Genomic DNA, 27357 nt, shown 5'->3' with positions numbered 1-27357 from the left:
AGAAGCACCTTGGTGCCGACCGAAAGTCCTTCTCCATGTCTTCTCCAAACTTCTCCCACACAAGCTGCTTTGCCTCTTTCACGGCAGAGGCTGCAGCCCTTCGGGCCCTTCGGTACCCTGCAACCGCCTCCGGAGTCCTCTGGGATAACATATCCCGGAAAGACTCCTTCTTCAGTCGGACGGCTTCCCTGACCACCGGTGTCCACCACGGTGTTCGTGGGTTACCGCCCCTTGAGGCACCTAAGACCCTAAGACCACAGCTCCTCGCCGCAGCTTCAGCAATGGAAACTTTGAACATTGTCCACTCTGGTTCAATGCCCCTAGCCTCCACAGGGATGCACGAAAAGCTCCGCCGGAGGTGTGAGTTGAAAGTCTGTCGGACAGGGGCCTCCTCCAGACGTTCCCAATTTACCCGCACTACCCGTTTGGGCTTACCAGGTCTGTCCAGAATCTTCCCCCACCCCTTGACCCAACTCACCACCAGATGGTGATCAGTTGACAGCTCCGCCCCTCTCTTCACCCGAGTGTCCAAAACATACGGCCTCAGATCAGATGAAACGATTATAAAATCGATCATTGACCTTTGGCCTAGGGTGCTCTGGTACCACGTACGCTTATGAGCATCCCTATGTTTGAACATGGTGTTTGTTATAGACAATCCATGACTAGCACAGAAGTCCAACAACAAGCAACCACTCTGGTTTAGATCTCCATGTGTCTCCATCATTGCCCACGTGCGCGTTGAAGTCCCCCAGCAGAACAATGGAGTCCCCCACTGGAGCCCCATGCAGGACTCCAGTCAAGGTCTCCAAGAAGGCCGAATACTCCGAACTCTTGTTTGGTGCATATGCACAAACAACAGTCAGAGTTCACCCCCCCCCCCCACAACCCGCAGGCGTAGGGAGGTGACCCTTTCGTCCACCGGGGTAAACTCCAACGTAGCGGCGCTCAGCCGGGGACTTGTGAGTATCCCCACACCCGCCCGGTGCCTCACACCCTGGGCAACTCCGGAGAAGAAAAGAGTCCAACCCCTATCCAGGAGTATGGTTCCAGAACCGAGACTGTGCGTAGAGGTAAGCCCCACCAGATCTAACCGGTAGCGCTCCACCTCCCGCACCAGTTCCGGCTCCTTCCCCCACAGAGAGGTGACGTTCCACGTCCCCAGAGCCAGCGTCTGCTGCCCGGGTCTGGTCTGTCGAGGCCCCTGACCTTCACTGCCACCCATGTAGCAGCGCACCCGACCCCAGTGGTTCCTCCCACAGGTGGTGGGCCCATGGGAATAGAGAGGGAGTTGCAACGTTGCTTCTTCGGGCTGTGCCCGGCCGGGCTTGGTGGCAAACCAGGCCACCAGGCGCTCGCTGACGAGCCCGCCATCTGGGCCTGGCTCCAGACGGGGGCCCCGGGCTTCCTCCGGGCAGGGTAACTTCACCTCTTCTACGTTGGCTCATAGGGTTTTTGATAACTGAAAACATGTCTTATATTTTAGATTCCTCAAAGTAGCCACCCTTTGCTTTTTTGATAGCGCTGCAAACCCTTGGTGTTCTCTCAGTGAGCTTCATGAGGTAGTCACCTGAAATGGTTTTCACTTCACAGGTGTTCCTTGTCAGGAGTTAATTAGTGGAATTTTTTCCCTTATTTATGGGGTTGGGACCATCAGTTGTGTTGTGCAGAAGTCAGGTTGATACACAGCAGACAGCCCTATTGGACAACTGTTTCATATTATGGTAAGAACCAATCAGCTGAGTAAAGAGAAACGAGTGGCCATCATTACTTTAACAAATGAAGGTCAGTGAGTCCGGAAAATTGCGAAAACTTTGAATGAATGAAGATCGGTGGACGTGTAAGGTGAGCGTATTGTGTCACTTCCGGTGTTCCCGTGTTACAAACGCTAGTTTGCTGCTCCGGCAAAAACTTATTGAACTCTGCTTTACTGGTTAAATTAGCGGCTATTTGCCTGGATTGCATTTGAATTACAATTGTTTTTACTCAAGCACTTCTACATAGACCAGGGAGTGCACATGATGACTGTCGCTCTAAACCGGAGCGTCTTTGCCTCTCTAATAGGTTCTCCCTACTCAGTGATACACCCGCTGAGAAGCCAATTCTGGTTATTGGGAGCTCTATACTGCAATATGTGAAGCCGGCGGCTACAGTACCTACAGTACCTACGGTCATTTGTGTCCCCGGGGCTAGAGCGGGCGATATAGAAACCCATCTAGAGCTGCTGGCTAAAAAGAACCGTAAATACAGTAAGATCATACTTCAACTAGGGGGTAATGGTCGTAAATCAGAGATCACTAAATTGAATGTTGAGTCACTTTGTGCATACGCAAAGACAATGTCGGACTCAGTAGTTTTCTCTGGACCCCTGCCAAACCTGACCAATGATGAAATGTACAGCCGTACGTCATCCTTCCACCGCTGGTTGTCGGGGTGGTGCCCAGCTAACAATGTGGGCTATGTGAATAACTGGGGGGCGTTCTGGGGAAAGCCTGGTCTGATGGAGAGAGTGGGCATTCATCCCACCTAGGACGGAGCCGCTCTCATATCAAAAAATCTGACCGAGTTTATCAGACATAAACCATGACAACCCAAGTTTGATATTAGTAATCAGGGGTGCAGTACTACGCGCCCCTCGGTGCTTCCGTTGGAGCAGTCACCCACTCATAGTCTAATAAGCAAGGTGTCTGTTCCCCGACTCAGATCGGTTAAATCAAAGGTAAACAAAAGATGCGCTATACTTAATAACCTAATTGGAATTAAAACGACTGCAACGATAGAACAAAATAGGAAAATTAAATGTGGACTATTAAATATTAGATCTCTGTCTTCTAAAGCATTATTGGTTAACGAGTTGATATCAGATAACAACATTGATTTATTTTGTATTACTGAAACCTGGCTGGGCCATGAAGACTGTCAGTCTAAATGAAGCCACTCCTCCCAGTCATATTAATACTCAAATTCCTAGAGGCTCAGGCCGAGGAGGGGGAGTTGCAGCCATCTTTGATGCAAGCCTGTTAATTACTCCCAAACCTAAACTAAATTATAACTCCTTTGAAATTCTTGTTCTTAATCTTCAACATCCAAAATGGAAAACATTACAGCCAATTATATTCGTTGTTATTTACAGGGCTCCAGGTCCGTATTCTGAATTTTTATCTGAATTCTCAGAGTTTTTAATCATGTTTAGTCCTTAAATCAGACAAAGTACTTATTGTAGGTGATTTTAATATCCATGTGGACGTTGACAATGATAGCCTTAGTACTGCTTTCAACTCATTACTGGATTCAGTCGGTTTCAGTCAGAGTGTGCACAAGGCGACGCACTGTTTTAACCACACCCTCGACCTCGTGCTGGCATATGGTATTGAAATTGAGGATTTAATATTTCCGCAGAATTCTGTATTATCAGATCATTCTTTAATCACTTTCGAATTCTTACTACCTGACTATATTAAATTAGATAAAAGCTTCTACACCAGATGCCTGACAGTGCTATAGCTAAATTTAAAGAAGATATTCCAACAGCATTCGACTCTGTCGTGCCTTAACATAACAGAAGACCTCTATGTTAACCTCAGTCCCTCTCAAATTGATACATTTGTAGACGGTGCTACGACTTGCCTACGGACGACCTTAGACTCCGTTACTCCCCTGAAAAAGAGGATGATGAAGCAAAGGAAATTAGCACCTTGGTATAACTCCCAAACTCGCAAATTAAAACAAATCTCGCGAAACCTCGAAAGTAAGTGGCGCTCCACCAAAGTGGAAGAATCCCGTTTGGATTGGCAAGAAAGTCTGAAAACCTATAGGAAGGCTCTAAGAAAGGCCAACGAAACTAAGAGGCCAACGAAACTGGCTCACATGAGGACTGCCTCAGGAAAGGAAGACCAAGAGACTAGAGCCCTGCAAGCCCATTCGGGCTGGGCTCAGGCAGTTCTTTTTTGTTTTGTTTTTTTTACAGATCGGGCTGGGGTCGGACTCGGGCTTATTTTAGCTTCTCTCCTCATTGTGCCCATCTTAAGGCCGTTTAACAGTTGTGCGCAGGCTCCACGCAGAGCTCTCGCCGTAGCCTATGTAAGTGGCCTGATGTTTATACTTGTGCGCTGGTGTGTGCGTCGAGCCGCATGTGTGTGGGGGGAGTGTGTGGTAGAGGGAGAAGTTTTAGAGTGCCGGCGATCGGAGCGAGTAGTGACTCTAGAGTCATAGTGACAGAAACAAAGTGTCTCCCCTGTGTTTTCTGACCACGGTGGGGAATCTGTAGCAGGAAAAGTTGGCCCTCTCCTTGATTTCATGTTGTTTATGGAGAAGGTGTGACATGTGTGCGTTTGCGTGTGTAGCAGAGACAGCGCGCATCAGAGAGCACGCGTCAGAGAGACAGCGCATCAAAGAGTGCGCACGTCAGAGAGTGATTGATGTTGGTCTAGGGTCGGGCCGGGTTCGGGCTGAAAAAATTGCAGGCGTTGTCGGGCTGGGGTCGGGTAGGGCTTGAACACCACGGGCCAGGGCCGGGTTAGGGCTGGAGTTTTTGGCCCGTGCAGGGCTCTACAAGAGACACATCTGCTGCTGAGGATAAGTTCATCCAAGTCAGCAGCCTCAGAAATTGCAAGTTAACAGCAGCTCAGATTAGAGATCAGATGAATGCCACACAGAGTTCTAGCAGCAGACACATCTCTAGAACAACTGTTAAGAGGAGACTGCGCGAATCAGGCCTTCATGGTCAAATAGCAGCTAGGAAACCACTGCTTAGGAGAGGCAACAAGCAGAAGAGATTTGTTTGGGCCAAGAAACACAAGGAATGGACATTAGACCAGTGGAAATCTGGGCTTTGGTCTGATGAGTCCAAATTTGAGATCTTTAGTTCCAACCGCCGTGTCTGTGTGTGACGCAGAAAAGGTGAACGGATGGATTCTACATGCCTGGTTCCCACCGTGAAGCATGGAGGAGGAGGTGTGATGGTGTGGGGTGCTTTGCTGGTGACACTGTTGGGGATTTATTCAAAATTGAAGGCATACTGAACCAGCATGGCTACCACAGCATCCTGCAGCCATCCCATCTGGTTTGCGTTTAGTTGGACCATCATTTATTTTTCAACAGGACAATGACCCCAAACACACCTCCAGGCTGTGTAAGGGCTATTTGACCAAGAAGGAGAGTGATGGAGTGCTGCGCCAGATGACCTGGCCTCCACAGTCACCGGACCTGAACCCAATCAAGATGGTTTGGGGTGAGCTGGACCGCAGAGTGAAGGCCAAAGGGCCAACAAGTGCTAAGCATCTCTGGGAACTCCCTCAAGACTGTTGGAAAACCATTTCAGTTGACTACCTCTTGAAGCTCATCAAGAGAATGCTAAGAGTGTGCAAAGCCGTAATCAGAGCAAAGGGTGGCTACTTTGAGGAATCTAAAATATAAGACATGTTTTCAGTTATTTCACACTTTTTTGTTAAGTACATAATTCCACATGTGTTCATTCATAGTTTTGATGCCTTCAGTGAGAATCTACAACTTAAATAGTAAGGACACGCACTGAATGAGAAGGTGTGTCCAAACTTTTGGCCTGTACTGTATATGGACTGGGCAACATGCAAATATTTTATTTATCTGCTACTGTATAAACAAAATGCTGATGTTAAGAGTTTGCAGAACAAATGTTATGACACTTTGATTCATATGGCAGAACATTTAAAATAAAATACACTACTTTTGACTTTATTATTGGATTTTGCGTATAACAATGCGATTAAAACTTTTAATCAGCCAGCCCATATATACATACAAACTGCAAGTCTTGGGCACATTTGACCAATATACAGCACCCACTGCGGTGTTTCAATCATTAAGTGTAATTATTCCAACTAATGTTAGCTAACGCGCTAGCTAGCTACACTCAATTATAACATGATGTCGTAACTTTCACCACTGCTCATTTCATAAAGGGCCCCGGCAACAAAACGTGTCTCTGTTTACGTTGTATAATGTGCTGTTGGATTGCATTTGATTTTGCCATTTTATCTGCGATCGGACACGATTCTGGGAAAAGGATAGCTCGATTTTTTGAAGTTTTATTTATTCAAATAACACCAAAAGAATTAAAATGATTTATTGAAAATTTTGAGCATTAAACACTTCCTGCATTCTGGTGAATTTGTATGCACCTATTTCTACCTTTTTCCGAATCAATGTATGCTGCAAATATCTTTATGTAAAGAGAAACATAGATTACAATCCAAATATAAAAACATAATGGAATATATTGAAGGCTCTCAGGCATTCTGTATTGCTTTCAACTATTTATTCTCCTGTAGATTGACTTTTCTGATTATATCAGAGTCTGCACACATGTAGCCTAGGTATCATTTACTCCTCCCTCCTGTTTTGTGTCTTTTGTTGTTAATGTATTAATAAACCCCTGGACTGTAATATTTCAGATGTGTTTGAGCAATGTCCAAAACTTTGTGCACATTCAAAATACAGTATATCTGTGTTCTCTGTGATTTGGAGGAGTCGTGATTTTGAGAAAAATAAAGTTATAATAGGCTATTACAAGAATAAAGTCACTATATTTCAGAAAATAATCTACCTGCACCATAGTTTGCTGTGCATTATGTGATTGCTCTCCTGATATGGTAGATCTCAGACTGTCTGATAGACCCAGAGCACCGCTTGGGTCTCTGAATGAGACAAATAGTTTAGCTAGAGAAGTGGCTGTACGCTGCTCTACATCGAAGGTGGAAAACCAAATCTACTGCAGAAATACACGGAGCACAAACCCAACACATCTACAGCTGAGCGCATCCATTATAACCTGAAGCTGCGCTGCTTTTTACAGAGAGAGTGGACATTAAACAAGTCTGCTTCAGAGCTCCGTGTGTCTGTGCTTTGGTCTGAACCATAGACTGTAAACATCACGTCACAGGAACTTCAAACTAAATCATTAGTATTGCGCTCCTAAACTTTGTGTTGATGGCATCAATGTATTAGACTGATTTGGCTATAACTCCTCCGAAAACTTCACCCAGCTTTCACAGCTTTCCTCACGTAGAGACGATTGCTAGGTGATAGCAACAAATACAGCATGGTCGGACCCCGCACGTAGCTGCCCGTTCTATTCGCCTCGGAAAAATAAACTGGACAAAGATACGTTAAACTCAAAACATTCGGGGCTGAAGACCCGGCAAAATTAGCTCACGCCACTCCTGGTGTAAACCGGGACATTTTAGCGTCGCAGCAGGCTTTTGTCGGGACTCAGGACATTAACTTCAAAATCAGGAATGTCCCGGTCAAACCGGGACATCTGGTCACCCTAATCTATGATCCAATGTCTTTTTTGATAATCTACACGTTTTCTTGCCATGGCCTTTCTAAAATAAGCCGTGGTAAAATATACAATAATCCCTTCAAGGAGTTGATAAGCAGACAGCAAAGCTAGCTAGTTGGTAATTTGTCTACTTCCACTTTATAAACCGCTAACGTTACATCCCTGCCGGAGCTGTGAACTAATTTAGCGATGTTTAGCTACATAACGTTAGCAATATATCTTGTGTAAAATACAGGACCGGCAGGGCAGAGGGAAGTGTAGGCTTGTCTCTCCTTGGTTTGTGCATCCAGTTGAACCACAACTATCTGCAATATTTTAGGCTACAGTGTGGTAAAAGCTGAGGCGATGCGTTCACTGACAGTGGAGGGCAGCTTCTTTTTGCCCTCCAGGTGGGCGTTCCATAGTGTTTTGACGTCACGTGAAAACTATCAATTAGAGAACAGGCCTGAGAGCATGAACAAGAGTTGAACATCAAAAAGTAACGTTACCTGAAAACAGCGTGTAGTTTCTTTTTATCATCTCACATCACACTTTCAGTCACTATGACCACTACTACGGTCAGAAATATTGTGCCAAAATATGAACAATAATGTTGTGGTCAATGGGCTTATCTGCTAATGTTAGCTACCGACTGTTACCTTGAAACCATCCAGCAAATTGACGGTACTGTAGGTTGCCGTTACCTGAAACCGGTGATTTTACGTTACCGCTCATTTTACACAGTTTAACAACAAAACGCTGAGTGAAGGTTACTAGCTACGTTTTTCATGTTGGTTTTGAGCGGTATGCACCCCCACTAACCTGGAATACAGCGACAAACAATTTTTCACCCAAACTTCTGTTGATAGAAAGATTCTGGTTCCACAGAGTCAATCAAGAAGAGGCTGAGTCTGTAACTATCTGTTTGTTGCAGCATTACGCAAGTTAGCTGAGCACTGTGAATTTAAGGATGTTTTAAATGACACATTAAGAGACAGGCTTGTGTGTGGATTAAGAAATGAAGCAGCACAGAAGAAATTACTCACAAAACGTGATTTAACCCTTTTAAGAGGAGATCACGTGACCGACGACTCGCATGGCTGCTCAGGGCTGAGGCTCTTCGCCCCATCTCCGCATTATCATTAAAAACCAGGTCTATTCTTTTTTTATTTGACGTCAATCCTTGCATTTGTTACCACAGTAACTTTGTGGAATGCCTGCAGGAGCGAAAAAGCAGACCCCGCTGCAGTTTAACCGAGCAAAGAGTTCTGCTAACTCAGCTAGCATGGCGACGGCTATCGAGGTTTCGGATGCTAACGCGGACAAACGTATGGAGGAGGCCATGGCCAGGGTTCTGGAAAGGCAACAAAGCTGGCTTCAATCAGCGGTCCGCATCGCAGTGAAGGAGGCGTTAGCAGAAATTTACGCCTCGCTTCAACACATCAGGACAGAGCTGGAGAGGCAGGGAACTACAGTAAGATTTAATACAGCGACTAGACGAGGCGCAGAAGGACAACAAACAGATGAGAAACACGGTGAAAGCCTGTATTGATGACCAGCAGTGTTTGGAATAACGCCGTTTAAAAGAACGGCGTTAGGTAACAACGTTATTTTTTCAGTAACGGGGTAATCTAACTTATTACTTTTCCCGTCGTTACAACGCCGTTAACGTTACTGGACGTTAAATGCGGTGCGTTATTATGCATTGATTGAATAAAATGTGTAATCCGAACGCACCCCTGGCTCGCAGCTAGTGAGGAGGTGGGTTAATAACGAGGTAAGCGATTATGATTGGCTAAGGCAGAGTCATGTTTCATGGTAGCCAATCAGAGCCAGTGTTTTTACACACATGCTAGCAAACGCGACACACACACACACACACACACACACACACAAACAAACAAACAGCTAAACAGAGATTCGATGAAGCAGCAGAGATGGCGAGTCAGGAGCAATCCGATGAAAAGTTGGCGTTTTCAAGGTGGAGATATAAGCACTACTTCAAATTCATTGTGGTCAAAGGCAAGAACGTGCATGTAATTTGTACATTATGTCCAGGAGCGAAGACTTTGTCGACATCCGTTGTAAGCAAATCTCACAACGACATACGCATCTACAAAGCTAGTGGCCAAAAACACTGATACCTCCACCACAGATGATAGCTTGTCATCCACTAGCAAAGAAGGACTCGGAGCAAAGTCGTCCGAGCAGCAAAAGCTAGATCTTTCTGCCTCACAACAAAAACCTATGACACAGGCTGAAGTCAACCATATGATAGGCAGGTATGTTGTTAAAAGTATATGTGTCTTGTCCTACACTCCCCCCTCCTTGTTTGGATTCCCTATTACGGGTCAATATGCAGACTAAGAGAAGAATATAATTTATTTATTCCCATATCATGGATAGCTGCAACCTCTCTATTTCACATATTCGAGAACAGTGGGAAATGACTTAGGGGCGCAGCTGTCTGATGAGGAATGGGATATGGCTCTTACTAGAGTCCATTCTTCTTCCATATGTTCCAGACATTCTTTAATACAGTTTAAAGTGTTACACAGGCTGCACTTCTCAAAAGCCAAATTAGCAAGAATATTTCCGAACGTAGACCCATCATGCGATAGATGTAAACAGACGCCAGGTACTGCCTATCATATGTTCTGGTCTTGTCCAAAACTTGTTCCTTTCTGGTCATCCTTTTCTGAAGTCATCTCTAATGCTTATGCTTATAACATCTCACCCTCTCCCTTGGTTGCTATTTTCGGTTGGTTTTCTGATACAACAGGATCTGTTCCCCCTGTTCAGCTACAGAGGGTCATTGCCTTTTCCTCCTTATTAGCTAGATGCTTGATTTTATTTAAATGGAAGGCTGCTACTCCTCCATCACACCACCACTGGATTAGGGATATTATGCGGAATGTTAAGCTGGAAAAAAAATCAGATGTACCCTCAACGGTTCCATCAACAGATTCTACAAAACCTGGGACCCTCTGATAACTTATGTGAACAATTTACCTGGTCTGGAACTGGAACTTAAACCTGCCCTTGGTCGATTCTCTCATAAGGAATGTTAGGTGCACTTGTTATTTATTTATTTTTATTTTTATTTTTTTAATCTCCTGTCCATCTGTTGTCTGTGACAAGTCTGTCAAGTTGATTTTAGGTTTGGTCTGTCTTTGTCTTGTTGGGACTGTTTACTTTTCTTACAAAGATAATACTTGAAGTGCAGGATAAACCTCTTGCTGTCTGTCGACGTGCAATAAATATTGAAAGTTATGTACAAACACCTGCTGTTCTACTCATTTCAACTGACTTGTGAAAAAAAAAAAAAAAAAAAAAAAAAACATTCTTTGACATAAAGCAACTTTTTTTTTTTTAACAGTAACGCAAATAGTTACTTTCCCTGGTAACGAGTTACTTTTATTATAGAGTAATTCAGTTACTAACTTACTAACTACTTTTTGGAACAAGTAGTGAGTAACTATAACTAATTACTTTTTTAAAGCAATGTTCCCAACACTGATGACCAGAGGAAATTTGAGCTGAAGTTGGCTGAACTGGAAGATAGATCGAGAAGAAATAACATCCGGATCATCGGACTGAAGGAGGGCAGCAAGAAAGATGACCCAGTTGGATTTCTGCAAAAACGGTTGCCAAAATGGATTCCATCCCCTACAATCGAAATTGACAGCGCACACAGAATCTACGGCAAGGGTGCAGGAACACGCACGCTGATTCTCAGATGTCTGAGATACTAGGACAGTGAAGCGAGACAGGCACAGCAGGAAGGCCCGATTCGAGATTCCAACGCAACGCTGCGCTTCAAACCTGACTACAGCGCTTTCACCACCCAGCGGCGCCAGGGATTTATAGGAGTGCAGCGCAAGCTACATGCTAAAGGCATCCAAAACTTTCTTATTTATCGGGCAACTCAGAGTAAATCAAGGAGGGAGAAGGTTCACATTCACTGCACCCGAGGAAGCGGACACGTTCTGTCGGGATTTGGATATGAAGGAAAGGGACGTGATGCGGGATACTTCGTGACCGGACTGGGAGATGTCATCGGGCCCGGAGGGCGGCATGGGGATCTCCGGTGCGTAAAGTGAGCGGGCGGACCCGACGACTGTGGATTAGTGTATTTGGAACACTGCAAGTTTAACCGCAGACACTGCATGTAAGTTTGGCAACATGATGTTTAAAGGAATGTTTGAGGCTGAAAACATGATGAACATGGACTGCTCAATTTACACAGCCTAAGAACATGATAAACACTTATTTTATAATCTATATTTACTACTCTTACATGGTTTGTTACCCACATAGGCTATCTCAGAGCGTAATAGCTGGTCGAATTATAATGTATGAGCTTGGGAGCCGAGTTACAAGGAGCATTTGATTTGACAACATTTTATAATCTATGTCTATTACACCTACACGGCTGATTTGTTTTTCATACAGTTTAGAGTTTATAAAACAGTTTCAGAACTTAATAAATGGTTGGTACTTAGTTTTAAGGTTTTTTTTGTAACATTGTTCATGTTTTCACCACACTGTGCTTAGATCTAACAGCTCACCCTTTGTTATAAATGTATCAGTGAATTCCTGTAGGGTACTCGAGACATATATAGGTGTACATTTTGAAGATGGCTGAACTTTCAATCCTTTTAGTTAACATCAGGGAGCTAAACGGGCCGATCAAACATTCCTGGACTATTTAAGAAGGAAGAACATAGACGTGGCGCTTATTCAAGAATCACATTTGCGTAAAAGAGATGTAAATCATCTACAAAATAAATATTTCAAACTTGCTGCTGCATCTAGTGATGATACCAGAACCAAGGGCTGCATTGTTTTGCTGTCACGAAGATGCACACTCACCATAGACAAAAGTAGCAAAGGCTCTTCAGGCAGGATATCATATATATGTACTACGATAAAATAGCTTTCGTTTCAGTATATGCACCGGCTACATATGATGAAAGCTTTTTCCCACGCCAAACCAATGAATTGCTTTCTCTCAATAAATACTAATTATAGGGGAGACATGAATGCGGTACTAGACTTAAATCAGGATAGATCAGGGGTCAGCCACACAAAAGCCCAAAAACACATATCGGACATGTTTAATGCAGTTGTGGATCTTATCGATCTTACAGATATATGGAGAATGCACAACCCTACTAGCAACGATTACACCTTTTTTCACCACACGTCACGGCACCCACTCCAGCATTGATTATTTTTTGTGCTACAGTGTATTTAAGGCAATGTTCCACACAATAGCAATGGAACCAGCAATCCTGTCTGACCACAATGCACTGATAACGACATTCCATTGTGATATGTGAGGAGAAAAATCTAGAAGGTGGCAATTTAATAATTCCCTTCTCCAAAACACAGCTTTTAATACAGAATTTGGAGCCAAACTAGTGGAGTTCATATCAATCAATACTGGCTTAGTTTCGGACCCGGCATACATCTGGCAAGCCACTAAAGGATTTATTAGAGATTTCACATCTTCCTTTGCAGCAAATTTGAAGAAAAAGAGAGAGGCAAGGATTGAGGAGTTGGAAGAACGTTGTAAATCGTGCAATCGCTTAAGACTTGTTTTTCTAAATCTACACATACTCTTTTAGTCACAAATCGAGCAGAGCTAAATGACTTGCTAAAAATTGCAAATTGCTAGCTCTGAAATTAAAACAAAGCGTTGGAAGATGGTCAGAACTGTCAGTTCAGTCAGGATGTTTTCTGTAGGGGAGGAGAGCGATTATTCCCTTGTCACTCCGAACCAAAGTATTGCAGCAACTTCATGCAGAACACAGTGGAATAGGGAGAATGAAGGGGATACGGAGAAGCTTTTTTGGTGACCAAACATGGACAAACAGATTGAAGAGATAACTAAAAGTTGTTCATCTTGTCACAACGTTCGAAACAACTGCCACTAGCTCCTCTTCATCCCTGGGAGTTTCCACAGGAGCCATGGCATTGTGTGCACATTGATTTTGCAGGTACATTCGAAGACAATGTTTCTTGTAGCTGTTGCCGCACACAGTAAATCGTCTGAAGGATTATCATGAGGTCAATCACCACAGAGAAGACAATAGAGAAGTTAGAAGAAATGTTTAGTAATTTCAGATCTCTACACAGCTAGTCTCTTGTCTCACAGGAAATTAATGCATTTCTGCAATGGAGTGCATCACATTAAGTCAACTCCATACCATCCTGCAACAAATGGCCCTACGGAAAGGTTTGTCCAGACAATGAAACATGCACTGAAAGCATCACAGGGTCAAAGAATACTGCAACAGTGACTGCACAAATTTCTGCTAAATTACCAAAACTTTCAACATACAACAACAAAGACATCTCCTGCGATCAGGCAACAAGAGAGTTTTCACTCCTGTGTTGGCCAGGAACTACAGAGGTGAGGTATATCCTATAGAGGTATATCCTATATAATCCAAACTGCTGATAGTGTCTGGAGAAGGCACGTGTATCAACTCTTACTAAATCCTACAGCGCCTGCAGAACTGTCTTGTGGAGATTCTTCAGATGCACTTTTCAACACACCAGTTCACCTACCTATATGTAGCCCTGGTGTAAATCTAAGGCATTAAAACTGGCTAGTTTCTACATAAAGTATGTGTAGGAAACAAAAATGTAATGCAATTTAACTGAAAGTACTTGGTTTAAAGCCCATTTTGCAGGGTTTATTTTCTAACGAATTTGCGCAATTTGCTTGTTGGTAATAAACATTTAAACTGTTACCCAACAACATCAAATACAATAAATATCACAAAATGGAATAAAATACGAAAAAATAGTACTATTTTACAGCGGTTTGCTGTGGGGAGACGACAGATGAAAGCCCCGTCTCGGTTCACTGTCTATGGTCACGGTCTGGTGCCACCGGTCTTGCAAAATATGGCTTTTGGTCTCGACCGAGTCCATGTGTCTTTATTATGTGTATAATAATATTGGAGGGAAAGTGAAACACAGCTTTTCACAAGTGTAGACAGCTAGCTACGCCGTTTGCTAATGTTAGCGCAACAGCGTTAGCCTAGACGGCTAGGTAAATATTAAGACTGCCTTCGGAGTTTCCTATATCTGCGTCCACGTTGTCAACATAAGACGTGGCGTTAGTGCTCCTTTTGTACCATCATTTTATTGAATGAAATAGATAAACGAGATAGGTGTTTTTTTGTTACGTTACACACAAAGCTAACTGGCTATAGTTAGCCTACACGTATGCTAGCGGAATTAGCTAACATTGCGTAGCCAGCCAGCAACTTTGGCAATCGGCAGTAGTTTTGGCAAGCTAACCATGACAGTATGTGGTGAATGTTTGTAAGTGAGGAAGTGAATGAGTGAGAGAGGTGTTTTTGAACGGAACACAAGGACAAATTGGACACATGAGGGAGAGAAAGGAGAGAGAATCGCAAATCAAGAGGAGTAAAATAAAAGACGGAGAAACATTGAGAGACACAAGAGTGGCGAGGCTGGAGAGGTGGACACTATGGCACTTGTTTGGCAGCAGTTTGTGAGACAAACTTTATGAGAGTGTTCATGGCTGAAGCTGGAGCTAGCGGCGGGGAGTGCTGGTTCAGAGGACGACTGCCTGTTTCGTGCTGCGGTGGACTTTGCTGCCACTGGTGGCTGGTTTTTCGTTCTCGTGTTGGAGCTGTGTTTCTTGGACTGGTCGCTGACTGTAAGTTGGATTTCTGTGTGCTTGTTTCACCAAAGATAACGTTCTGATGGACGCAACGCAAGCAAGCTACTATCAGGCCTTCCACGTGTTTTTTTCTCTCCCGTGTGTGTGTGTGTGTGTGTGTGTGTGTGTGGTACCACCACCGTAGTTTAGTAGGGTTTAAGTAAGTTAGCTAGACATTGAAACTGCTGTAAGTATGTGATTTGTGTTATGTTTTTTGTTATTCAATTTAACTGCAGAATATTATTTGTTCTTTTTTTTTTCATCCAGTAAAGAATACAGTTTTTTTTGTTAAAGAGTTGTCTGGGGTCAGTTATTTTAATACAGTACAATAGATTGCAGGGTAGAATTAGTGTGGTATATACTGTACTAACTAGGCCTGTCACGATAGTCAATAAATCAATTAATCGCATGATAAATAAAAATGAGCTCGATAATTTTTCCGGCTGCGATAATTGCCATTTGCATGCTTGTTTGTTTTCCTCTGCCGTCACGGTATCAGAAATAGGACAGACGCACAACAGGGTTTCTGCTATGTACACCGTGCACCGCCGCTCCTTCAGCTGTTTATGAAAAGTCATAAAGTTGTAATTACACGACTCTGCAGAGCCGTCTGCTCTACTTAACTCAGGCGAACTGTCATCAGCTCTCTCCCCCCTAGGGTGAACAACTGGAACAGTGACAGGACGTCATTACTCACCAAGTCACGGCAACCAAATAAACAACAGCGCGAGTACTACTTGTCACTCAATCTTAGGCAAAGTGACTTAGACTTAGAAAACTTGAATGTCCCCGGAGGCAATTTGTTGTACAATACAGGCATATTGACACATAATTCACAACACAAACATTGAACCAGACATCCACAGCGCTACCTATCCAACACATCAATAAATAGGATACAGTAAAAAGGAGTATATTGCACAATATCATAAATAAATAAAATAAGAAATAAAAACTACTGCACATTATCCTACTTCACATCTATTCCTTCAGTTATAACCCTCCCTACACCTTATTTAATTGGGTTATTGCCATAGGAATGAATGAGTGTTTTGCTCAGTTGGTTCTGACATTGGGGTATCTATATCTATGACTGGAAGGGAGCTGCTTGAACTCCACTGACAGTGGATGGGTTGTATCCATACAAACCTTATCTGCCTTTTGTGCCAATCTGGTCAGATATAGTTGGTACAGATCTACCTGTTGCCTACCAATGATTTTTCCACAGGTTTTAACAATCTTCCCCAATTTGTTCCTATGGGTGATTTTTGAATGTCCATACCAGCATACAATACAGTAGGAGAGAATACTCTCAATAAAAGGACTTGTAAAAAAAGAGTCAAAATTTTGTTGGCGACATTGAAATAATTAAAAAGGCCTTAAGACTGCAAGACCTTGCCTTTGCAGGTGTGTGTCCAAAATGTGTATGCTGGCCCACCAACACACTGACCAACTTTAAACAGGTGGAGGAGCAACTACGCTACACCAATAAGTGGCATTTGAATACTCCAATATGGCACAATGTACACTCACTGTCTGGTAACAAACCCTTTGCTTGTAAGCAGTGGAGTGAGTATTTATACTTTTGACCAGCTATTCAATAAGAAAGGTATGTTGAGTTTCCTGAAGACCTGAGAGCTAGTTTTGAGGTCCCCAGGACATTCTTCTACTTTTATCTGTGCTATAATTATTTTAACTTTGGTTTGTTGATTTTCCTGTGAGAGGATTAGTGTCCAAGATTTATGCTAAACTGATGCAAATATCCATAGAACTCCCAATAGTAAATAAATGGGAACGAGAGCTGTGCCCTTAGGGGAACACAATTAATTAATTTAAGTAATTGAATTAAGTAATTACATATTATTCACTCTAATTTCACGTCAGTTACTTACTTACATTACAATATTTTTTGCACTATGGCCACCTCACTTTACTAAAATACTTTTTTATATAATGCCACTTTACATTCATTCAGTACTTTTGGCACATTGTCTGTTGTTTGTCTGTTTGTTTGTTGGTTTGTTTTTATTGTGGAAAAACTGCTGCTGTAATAAGTGAATTTCCCCAGTGTGGGATGAATAAAGTATTATCTAATCTAATTAATTGGGAGACAGTTTGGGACATTTTCCACTGTTCCAAGAACCCAAACCACCAGTATATTCACTTCAACATATGCCATAGGACATATTGGACTCCTCAGAAGAGATGCGTTGCGAAAGCCATTCCCACTCCCTATTGTACATTCTGTCAACCTGAACAAACTGGAACTTTGCTACATATGTTCTGGGAGTGTGAACAGGTGCATGAGTTCTGGCATAAAACAACATCAATAATATCTAATGTGATAGGATATCTAATCACTACTGACCCGATTGTTCAACGCTGCCCCCCACTTGCTTTGTATAAAACAGTGGTTGGCGTATTTTCTAGACATGGTTATGCTTGAGCTCTCTACAGCAAGTATTAACAAAGCCAAACCATCAACTATCAGCCTATGGGAAAGCGCAACAGCACAAATATCAGACCTAATGACCTCAACGCCACAAAGAACTAGTGGAGAGTGACTAGGCAAGGTGTGATTTCTGTTTGTTTTTTGTTTTTTTTCCTCAACACCGTGGTGGAAGAGGGTTTTTGTTCTTGTTTAATTTGTGTTCATCTGTTCTATGCACCACTTGACATTACCTGGCAAATATTGTGGAATTTGTTTTGTATGTCTGTATGATAAATGGTGCTAAAAAATAATAAAAAATTGATCCCAAAAAAAAGATTTATTTTATATCTTGTTGTTTATTAAATAACACTTGAAGCCCTATTAGTTGTTAAGCTTTACCTGTGTTATTCCTGATATCTTTTCCCTTTTTACCCTAGCCTCCAGTATTTATATGAACTGCTGCACTGGCTTTTTAAACTATGAATTAGATATAAAAAAGTTATGTTAATATTTCTAACTGTTATGTCAACTATTTTTTATTTATTAATGCTTATTAATATCTAGCTGTAGCACTGAAACCAACTACCTCATTTCAGTATGTAAATTTGTACCTAGATACCTAAGATCACCTTGACCTTGTTCCACTTCTGTGTAATGATACTAAAATGTGTTTACTGTGCAATAATGTCATTTATTAAATTGTTTTTCTAGGTCAGTTTATTTCAATTATGGTACGTATGCAGAACTAAGTTTAATATCAATATACAATTAAATTACTTTACCTGACAACGTTAAATTAGCGGCATTGTTTATCAGAATGTAGATTATTCATGAATAATAATAATAATAATAATAATTAATAATAATATTTAATGTTGTCTTATACTTGCGCATACATAACACACAATGTTACATGTGAACATTATAAATTGTCCTTAACATTAAAAACCAAGGATCAGAAGAGTGATATCAAGGTTTTCTGACTTGTCATATATACATATAAAATGTACTAACAAAGATTCACCAAATTAACTCCCATGATGAATTTTTACAAGGTATGTGGCAAATTGCAAAATCAGGTAAGAGAAGTCACCTTACAGACACTTTATACTAATTTCAGTTCAATCTTACTATTTATTTTAAATTATTTAACCTGATGACAACGACTTTCTCAATGGCTCATTCTTTGACTAAATATAATGTTCTATGCATCTATGTAACTATCAAAACTCAGCTTGAATATAATAATAGGATATAATCATATAAGCGTAAAGATGTACATGGTAAACACAGTACATATTTATTACAAGAGAAATGCACACAGGTCTAGTTGGCCAGTAAGAGCTTTATCCTAATCTAGACCCTGTTAATCCCAAACTTGAAGGTACTTTTTCCCTTGTGTTAAACTGTGTACTGGGGTTGTTACATCCTTGAAACTTTCTTACATCAGTAAGGCTGAACTGTAAGTTGATTGAAGGTCTTTTAAAAACAGAGAAAGACGCCAATGAGGTCTCCCTTCTCCAAGTGCAGTTGGATTCAATACATCAGGTTTTGTGTGGTCATTCAGTTGTCTAAAGTGTAGGCTGAACAGATGGTATGGACGTTATCTAAGGTATAACGATACATTTACCGAGGAGAACAGAAGTGGCCTTTACTGGTGTTGGCGACTGCATTCGAGTGAAGTGGAAGCCCGGCTGTCAGTCAGTAAACAACAAAGTGACGTCCTAACTGAAGCCCCGCCTTGAAGAGACGTTTGACATTTTGCATTGCCAAATGAATAAAGAGACCAAAAACACGTGGTGACCAAGTAAATGTTAATGCAATAGACTGGGGGCGCTGTTTAGCTAGCACATTAAATTGCCAATTGAATAAAGATTGAAAAATGTATTGAAATTGTAAATTGAAATTGATTAAGATTTCACTCTAATGTTAAGTCAAAATAATGTAAACCAAATTGAGAATTGCATTTTCACTTTGCATATTGAATTGTCAATTGCAAAATAAATATTCAAATTGCATGACAAAATTGGAAATTGAACTGACAATTGCAAAATACATTTCCATTTGAATAAAGAGACCAAAAAACCATGGCAATATGAAATGCAATTAATTAATGCGCTCTTTATTTTATGCAAAATAATTCAAACTGAATAGAGGATTGCATTGAAACTTTTCAAATTGAATTGACAATTGCAAAGTACATTGCCATTTGAAAAAAAAGAGACCAAAAAACTTCCATAGATACGGACTGCCGTCTGTCTCTGTTGACAAGGAGATGCATCGAGAGAGAGAGAAAGAGAGAGAGAGAAAGAGAGAGAGAGAGCTCGAAACGTTTCATCTCTCGATCTGATATTTAGATTTTTTATTAAATAAAAACATTTGTTTGACAGGGAAGCTGTGTGCAAATAGGAATATAGACTATATCCATTAATAAAAAAAAAAACATAAACGGGGCACTTTCTCTTAAGGAGGAGAAAGGGCAGGTACTGAAGCCCCTTTTGATGTCTGTGTGTGCACGTGCCTGTTTGCACACCTTGACATGGGACTGCAGGGCCCAGGATTGAACCAGTAACCTTCTGATTGGTAGACCGTTAAAGGTGCACTATGAGTTCCTGCATGGTTTCAGCGCGATTTCATTTTTGTCTCAAATCGTAGGCATCGCTCCTTGATCCGCTAGGTGCTTGCCCCCTGAATAGACTGTGAAAAAACAAACACTAGGGGCTGTGCACTAAAATACAACAAACCACGTTCCAGCCAATCACTGACAAGATGGTTGGGGGAGAGGGTGGGGGTTAGTGCGTCTTTTTCACTGAAATTAAAGCTGCTGCTCTAAAAGCACCTGGCATTTTTGCAGGTACAGAAAGAAATATCTTTAAATTAAGTTTTTCAAATGTGAGGATTTGCTGATGTTTTCTGCTTGTAAATTGATTAACTTTGGGTTTAGGACAGTTTGTTCTACAAAATTTAAAGACATTAACTTGGGCTCTAGGAAATTGTGATGATTGTGTTTTACTTCTTTCGAGCATTTTATAGTTTAAACCATGTGTCAAACTCAAGGCCTGAGGGCCAAATCCGGCCCTATGCAGATTTTGATCCGTCCTACATATCAATTTAGGTTCACAATAAATTTTAGCCCACCTAGTTTTTGTCACTTTTTCCAACGTTATTGTCACTTTTGCCGACTTTTTGGGCTTTTTTTTTTTTTTTTTTTTTTCTATGGTGGCTGAAGAACTTTTTTCCTGACATTTTAAGGCCTTTATGTCGACCAAAATGTAAGTGAGAAGACTATATGAGACATGTACTGCTACAATCAAAGATATTTGACTTTTCGATTAAATAAAAGCATGTCAAAAAAATCACTATGTGCAGCTCTTGCTGTCACATGAAAATCTTACATGAAATTCAAAACAGACCTTGAAGTCCCCCTCCTGAAGCAGACTTAACACTTCAGTAGGGGGAGGTGCGTTTTTTGCTCACCGATGTGGTACAGGCCAATCCAGTCGGTGGCATCCACTTCCTCCTTGATGTCCCAGGAGATGACCAAGTGGCTATGGCCTAGAGTCAACTGGTATGTAGATGCTGTGAGCGATGAGCGGCTGTCTGATGTCACCAGGTCTGTGTCGCTATTGGCCCGCTGGAGCCCCACCCCGGCTGTTTCTGGTTGGCTCCCTGACGACATAGTAGAGGAGGAGGATGCAGAGGTACCAACTGTGCCCTGCACTGCCAGACTGGTGAGGTTTTCTGGACCAATTGTGTACGGCCGGGTGTGAGGGGTGCGCCGACGCACCGCCAGGAGCTGCTCCCGGGCGCTGCCATTAGCGGACGATGGGGATGAGGGAGAGCAGGAGGCAGTGGCAGCCATCGCCATGGTTCCCGCCGACGAGAAGGCGGAAAAGGGAGGGGGCAAGAAGCAAGGGGGAGGGACGGAGAGTTGGTGGTGGTGATGTGAGTAGGGCTGAAGGTGAGGATGGTGGTGGTGATGGTGAGGTGAGGAGGGGGCAGAGGAGGTAGAGAGGGAGGGTGATGGGGGGCGGGGACGAGGGGGCAGGATGGCCGTTGCAAGAGGGGCGAATGGTGGAGGCCAAATGGGTGGGCCAAAAAAGGAAAACAAAGAGGAGGAGGCAGTTGGGTGGGGAGGAGTTAGAGAAAAAGAAAGGGAGGAAAGGAACACGTAGGTTCTTTAGCACCACTAGAGCAAACTGAAGCAGCAACAAATGGCTGTATGGAGTTACAGAGGGATGAATGGAGTGATCACGACAGCAGTACACTGTGCAAAGCAAGTTAAAAAAGAAGACGTTTGGGTTTCTTGATTTACATTTCTTTGGCCCTGCTGCCCTTGGATAAGGCACTTCAGAGTTCCCAGGTTCTACTAGTCATCATTCAAGTTGTAATGAGGCAGTTTGAACCATATTTGAACCTCTCTCTTATTTTTTGTCCTTTTCTCTCTCTAGATCAGGCATGGATATGTTTCCACTGTGAATGTCGATGTTGATTCTCTCTCTTAACACCCTAGGACACTTGTCCATTCGGACAACCACTTTAGTGACAAGAACATTTGCATTAAGGGACTAGAGTACTTTGTAAATCATTCCGGTACCCATTATAAAGGAAAGTGGTAGATGTGGGAGATGTCCAGAGGGAGACAAGAAATTAAGCATGAAAGGCGATCTGGAAATCCTTCTGCTACTCGGTCTAGGAGGATGGGGTGATGACGGGGTGTTCCTATAATCCACAGAGAGGAGAGTGGTGAAGGGAGACCTATAAGAAAGAGAGAGCGAGAGAGAGAGAGAGAGAGAGAGAGAGAGAGAGAGTGAGTCAGAAAGTTGATTGGGGGAAGAGGAGGACAACCTGGACAAAAGAAAACTAACTCCGTGCAATAATGTGAACAGGATCATTTGCCAAAATGGCTTTTAATTTACAAAATAACATGTTATTGTAATATCAAATTTACAGAATAATCTCTACTGAATCTACAAAATGCTTGCACTGAAAATAAAAACGTATAATACATTTTTGTTTACTGCCACAAAAATTTGTATAAATCATTTAAACATATTTCCCCCCTTTTATTTAAAGAGATATTAGATGAATTTAGTATTATTTAGAAGTATTGCATACATACACGACACTGCCAGTTATTTCTAGTTGTTGACTACAGAGTTTTAACCAAACGCTTAGTGTAATTAACACTGTTTGAAACCAACATGTAAATAAAAAAAAAATAATTAATTAAACAAAAATTAATTAAACAAAAATATATTTAAAAATAATATGGAATGGAAATTGATTGATTTGAAACAGGGACACAAACATTAAACTTGTAAAACAAAAGAATATGACTTGGGCCAGGTTATAGCAACAATTGCTAATTTCCACCTGTATAACCGATTCGCCGGTTCAAACCCTTTCTCGGCCAACAGAAGGTTGTAGTTCTAGTAGTTTCTGTAGTTTCTAGTCTTAACGACTACTCCAAGCGCTTTTACATTTAACAGGCACGATTCACACATTCATACACTGTGGCCCAGGCTGCCATATAAGATGCCACCTGCTTATCACATAAACATTCACACATTAACACACCAATGGTGCAGAATCGGGAGCAATTCGGGGGCCCAAGGACAGATTGGACTGCATGGCCCGGGATTGAACAGGCAACCTTCTGATTGGTAGGTAGGTGACTGCTCTACAACTTAAACCACAGCCACCCCCACGAAGCAGCCATATCGGCGAAAGTCAAAGCAGCAAGCAGCAGTGAACAAATGCCCAATCTTAATGCTGTATAGAAAAAGTACACAACCACACACCTGTTTTATCATTACAATAGATGCAGCATTTCAAGTCCTCACATTTTAGTTTCACATAGATACACAACTTCACATAAAAGGTAAAAAACAACCAAAAACCAAGTGTCACCTTAGTTCATGCAGTGTCATCTTAACTCGTTTATAATCAATACTAATCGAAAAGGTGCAGGTTAAAGCATTTGCTTCTTACACCTACCCTTTTTCACTATTTTATTCTTATTTTGTTCTTAGGTTTTTCAGGATATTATCAATCTTATAAAATGTATTATCAATTTCTGTATTGTATATACATACCACACATACAGTATGTGCAGAAGAAAAAGAATTAACCAAACAAAATACATTCCCATTCATATACACATTCCCAGTCATGCCTCACTTTTATATTTGTTTATTATCCTAACTTTTTAGTATTTTTTTAAATCTTTGTGGCGTGTAACACATTTTTAATTCCTCATCTAAAAGATTTCACGTTTACTCCTTTTGCTGATATACATATTTATTTTACATTTGTTCTAATCTTTATCTTTGTGAATATGCACATTCCCCTCAGTTCATACTTGCTCTCTCTAATCTGAAACTACTTGTGGATACATTCTGGAACCATCCTATATTTGACTTGCATTGTTTTGGCTTCCACCAAGTCTCCAAGTGTGTGTGAGTATTATTTATTGTTTTTTTATATTTTTGAACATACAGAACAGAAACACTATTGAACAAGAACAACAACCCTCTCCCACCCCCCACCCTCTGCGGTCTCAAGGAAAGAAAAACAAACAAAAAACAAAAAAAACAGGAATCAGGAATCACACCTTGCCTCTCCAGCTAGCCACATTTTCATCTTTCTCCCAAGTAGGTGTAATTTAGAGTCATCATTAAGTAACGAAACAATCGGGTCAGTAGGAATTCAACATCCTATCACATCAGATATTATTGATGTTTTATTATAAAACTCATGCACCTGTTCACGCTCCTAGACCATGTGTAGGAAAGTTCCAGTTTGTTCAGGTTGGCAGAACGTGCAATAGGGAGTAGGAATGGTTATAGAGACGTATCTCTTCTGAGGAGTCCAATATGTCCTATGACATATAGTATGTTGAAGTGGATCTGCTGGTGATTTGGGTTCTTGGAACAGTGGGAAATGTTGTCCCAAACTGTCTCCCAATTAATTACGTTCCCCTCCGGGCTCAGCTCTCGCTCCCATTTCTTTACTATTGGGAGTTATCCTATGGATACCTGCATCAGTTTAGCATAAATCCTGGACACCAATCCTCTCGCTGGAAAATCAACAAGCCATTTAATGATTGGGTGGGTCTCAAAACTGTTTCCCCATGGTACTCCATAACATTTTAGGGCTGACCTTAAGCGAAGATAAAGGAAGAAGGATGTCCTAGGGATCTCAAAGCTAGCTCTCAGGTCCTCAAAACTCAACATACCTTCACCACTGAATAACTGGTCTAAAGTATAAATACCTCGGTCACTCCACTGGTTACAAACAAAAGGTTTGTTACCAGACATTAAGTGTGTGTTGTGCCAAATCGAGGTATTCAGGTGCCACTTATTGGTGTAGCGTAGTTGCTCCTCCATCTGTTTAAAGTTAGTCAATGTGTTGATGATAATAGGGCCATAGGCTAGCATCCACTTTTGTTTTTACACAAACCTGCAAAGGCAAGGTCTTGCAGTCTTATACTAGAGATGGTCCGATACCATTTTTTGCTTCCCGATACCTGAAATTGCGTATCTGCCGATACAGAGTACCGATCAGATACCAGTGTGTCATATATTTTATTATGTTTTAACAACTGCATACTACTATCCCTGTATGGATGATATTATTTTTATCTTTGTTGTCGGTCTGGCTCAGGTTAAACTCTTTGTGAAACATGAACAAACACAAACAATGAATGCCACAAAACTTTTTATTATGCAGTTTGACAGTCAGTCATAACGGAAAAAGAACATAAACTACTTTAACGTAGATTTTCTTTAGGGCTTTATTAGGTGGTATCGGATCGGTGGATAAACTCCAGTACTTCCCGATACCAGCGTTTTAGGCAGTATCCGAGCTGGTATCGGAACATCTCTATCTTATACTTCCAGTGAGGTTTTTCTCTATTTCCTTCCATGGGACTGTAGATGAGGGGTCCATCCACACTCTGAGGGCCAGTAGCTAAAAGGCTCTGTGATACACTTTAAGGTTGGGGAGGGCCAGGCCTCCCGTGTTTGTGGTACGTTGCAGGGTGGTATTTTAGCCTAGGTTGTTTATTATTCTAAATATACTGCTGAATTAAGGTATCAAGTTTCTTCCAGAAATTTATCGGTGGGGGTAAGGAGATCATTGTACTTTAGAAATTCACACGAGGAACTATGTTTATTTTAACAATAGCAATCTTGGACCGTAGTGATGCCGGCAGCGCAGACCAATTGGCCAGATCCCTTTGAACACTACTTAGTATAGTTTCATAGTTGTCCTGGACAACTCGTTGGTGATGCCATTCAAGTAGTCACTTCAACTTCTACTCAAGTCACTTTTTTGATAGAGCACTTGTACTTTTACTCCACTATGGGTCTCTAGTACTTTATACACCTCTGTTTATATCCATTAAAGATAAAGAGGAGCTGGAAAAGGATAAAGTTGAATGGTATAAACCCAAAGCGGCTGCTTTGCAGGAATTTATGGATGAAGTGTCAAGATGGACTGATAAGTCTCCTGTGTCCAACCTGTTGGAAAAAAAAATGTTGATAACTCAAAGATTACACCTCACGACAGTATTTCAAATCTAAGTCAGTTACACACTGCACGCGTCGCGCGAGCGTGTCAGCCGTGTGGCGTGACCGTTTATATTTCAGCTCCCATGTTAACAGGTTAGAGCTTACACACTGCCGGCATGAGACGCGCGTCTCAGGCGCGGCTCGAGACACGCCTGAGACGCGTGCCTGCTAGAAATAGAACCGACGCCTATTTTTCACGCGAGACGCGAGCGGGTTGGAAGCGTTTCCAGGCAAAATAGAATAGGAAAATATGTTTATATATCATTTAGACACGAATGCATATTAATAAATGACATCTTGATGTTTGAAAGTCTAGGTTTTGACATCAATGTAGATACACAGCAAATTTCTGGAGTTGAATAATATGGAATTAAACAAAAAAAGTGTTAAGTGTTAGATTTTTGAGTTTATTTTCTAAATTAGACTACAGGTTTTGTACAGGGATACTCTTTGATGGTGTTATATCATTGGGTGTTGAGGAACGTGATTCAACTAGCCAACTGGTGTTGATTCATAACGCACATTCACGTTATAGCTTTGTTGCTGCCGCGCCGAACAGCCTTCACTTGGACTTCGTTGTGAGGCAGGTAACGTAACATGTGCCATTTTATTTCTCAAACTATAACGTTAGGTTAGTCTGTAAAGGACTCTCTTGTAAATGTACTGTATTTATATACCGCATTTCTTTAGTTTTAACTTGTCAGTGTAACACATTAGTATATTTTCTGCTAGGAAAAACTTGCTAGCTAACTTATAGCTAGCTGCAGAGTTTAATGCCTGGCCCAAAATAGTCGAACGTGCTGAATATAACTTCATGGTTTGTCGCATTTTACTCGTAACTTAGCTAGCTAGCACTTAGCTACTGCATGAAATTAACGCCAACGTTATACTCCTCATTACTTCGGTTTCTGTGTGTTTTGCTAGTTCTATCAATTTACTTAACCTGCATTGTTTCTTTTAGATTACTTTTAAGCTGTAGAGTGTACGGCTAAGGACGATAACGGACCTGTCCTACACTGAAGGAATGACTTTACCTAGCTACGCTTAAGGAATAAAACAGGTAATGCCTCATACATTGCCCTACAATTCTGGTTAAAACAACAGCCTCGCCAGCAACTTGTCTCCTGAGTTGGAATGCCTATTTTTAAGTAAATGGCGAGGACATGGTCGTCTCATTTGCTAAACTTTACCAACAGTTAAAAAAAAAAAAAAAAATATATATATATAGTTGTTTTTTTTCTGCAAATTTACCGCACGAAAAAAACGTCCCTGGTGTGTAAGGCCGAATATTACAAATACTTTATCAAAATAAAGTGTTTTTTTTTCCTCAAGTGGCCAAGAT

At 41.6% G+C, this 27357-nt stretch overlaps 1 protein-coding gene across 5 annotated transcripts in view; it reads right to left on the bottom strand.

The window, feature by feature from the left end:
• The window catches only part of hecw2b (HECT, C2 and WW domain containing E3 ubiquitin protein ligase 2b), a 152520-nt gene that overhangs the window by 108401 nt on the left and 16762 nt on the right, over positions 1 to 27357 (bottom strand). For all 5 annotated transcript variants that reach the window (XM_028572177.1, XM_028572179.1, XM_028572175.1 and 2 more), the window contains one exon: positions 20917 to 22197. In XM_028572177.1, coding sequence (XP_028427978.1) covers positions 20917 to 21307 — 391 coding nt within the window. In that variant the 5' untranslated portion in view covers positions 21308 to 22197. The remainder of the gene's footprint in view (positions 1 to 20916; positions 22198 to 27357) is intronic.

Source organism: Perca flavescens, chromosome 24 (assembly GCF_004354835.1).
Source record: "Perca flavescens isolate YP-PL-M2 chromosome 24, PFLA_1.0, whole genome shotgun sequence".
NCBI classification, from domain to species: domain Eukaryota; kingdom Metazoa; phylum Chordata; class Actinopteri; order Perciformes; family Percidae; genus Perca; species Perca flavescens.
The sequence above is the reverse complement of the archived record's forward strand: the minus strand, read 5'-3'. Positions and strand labels throughout refer to the sequence as shown.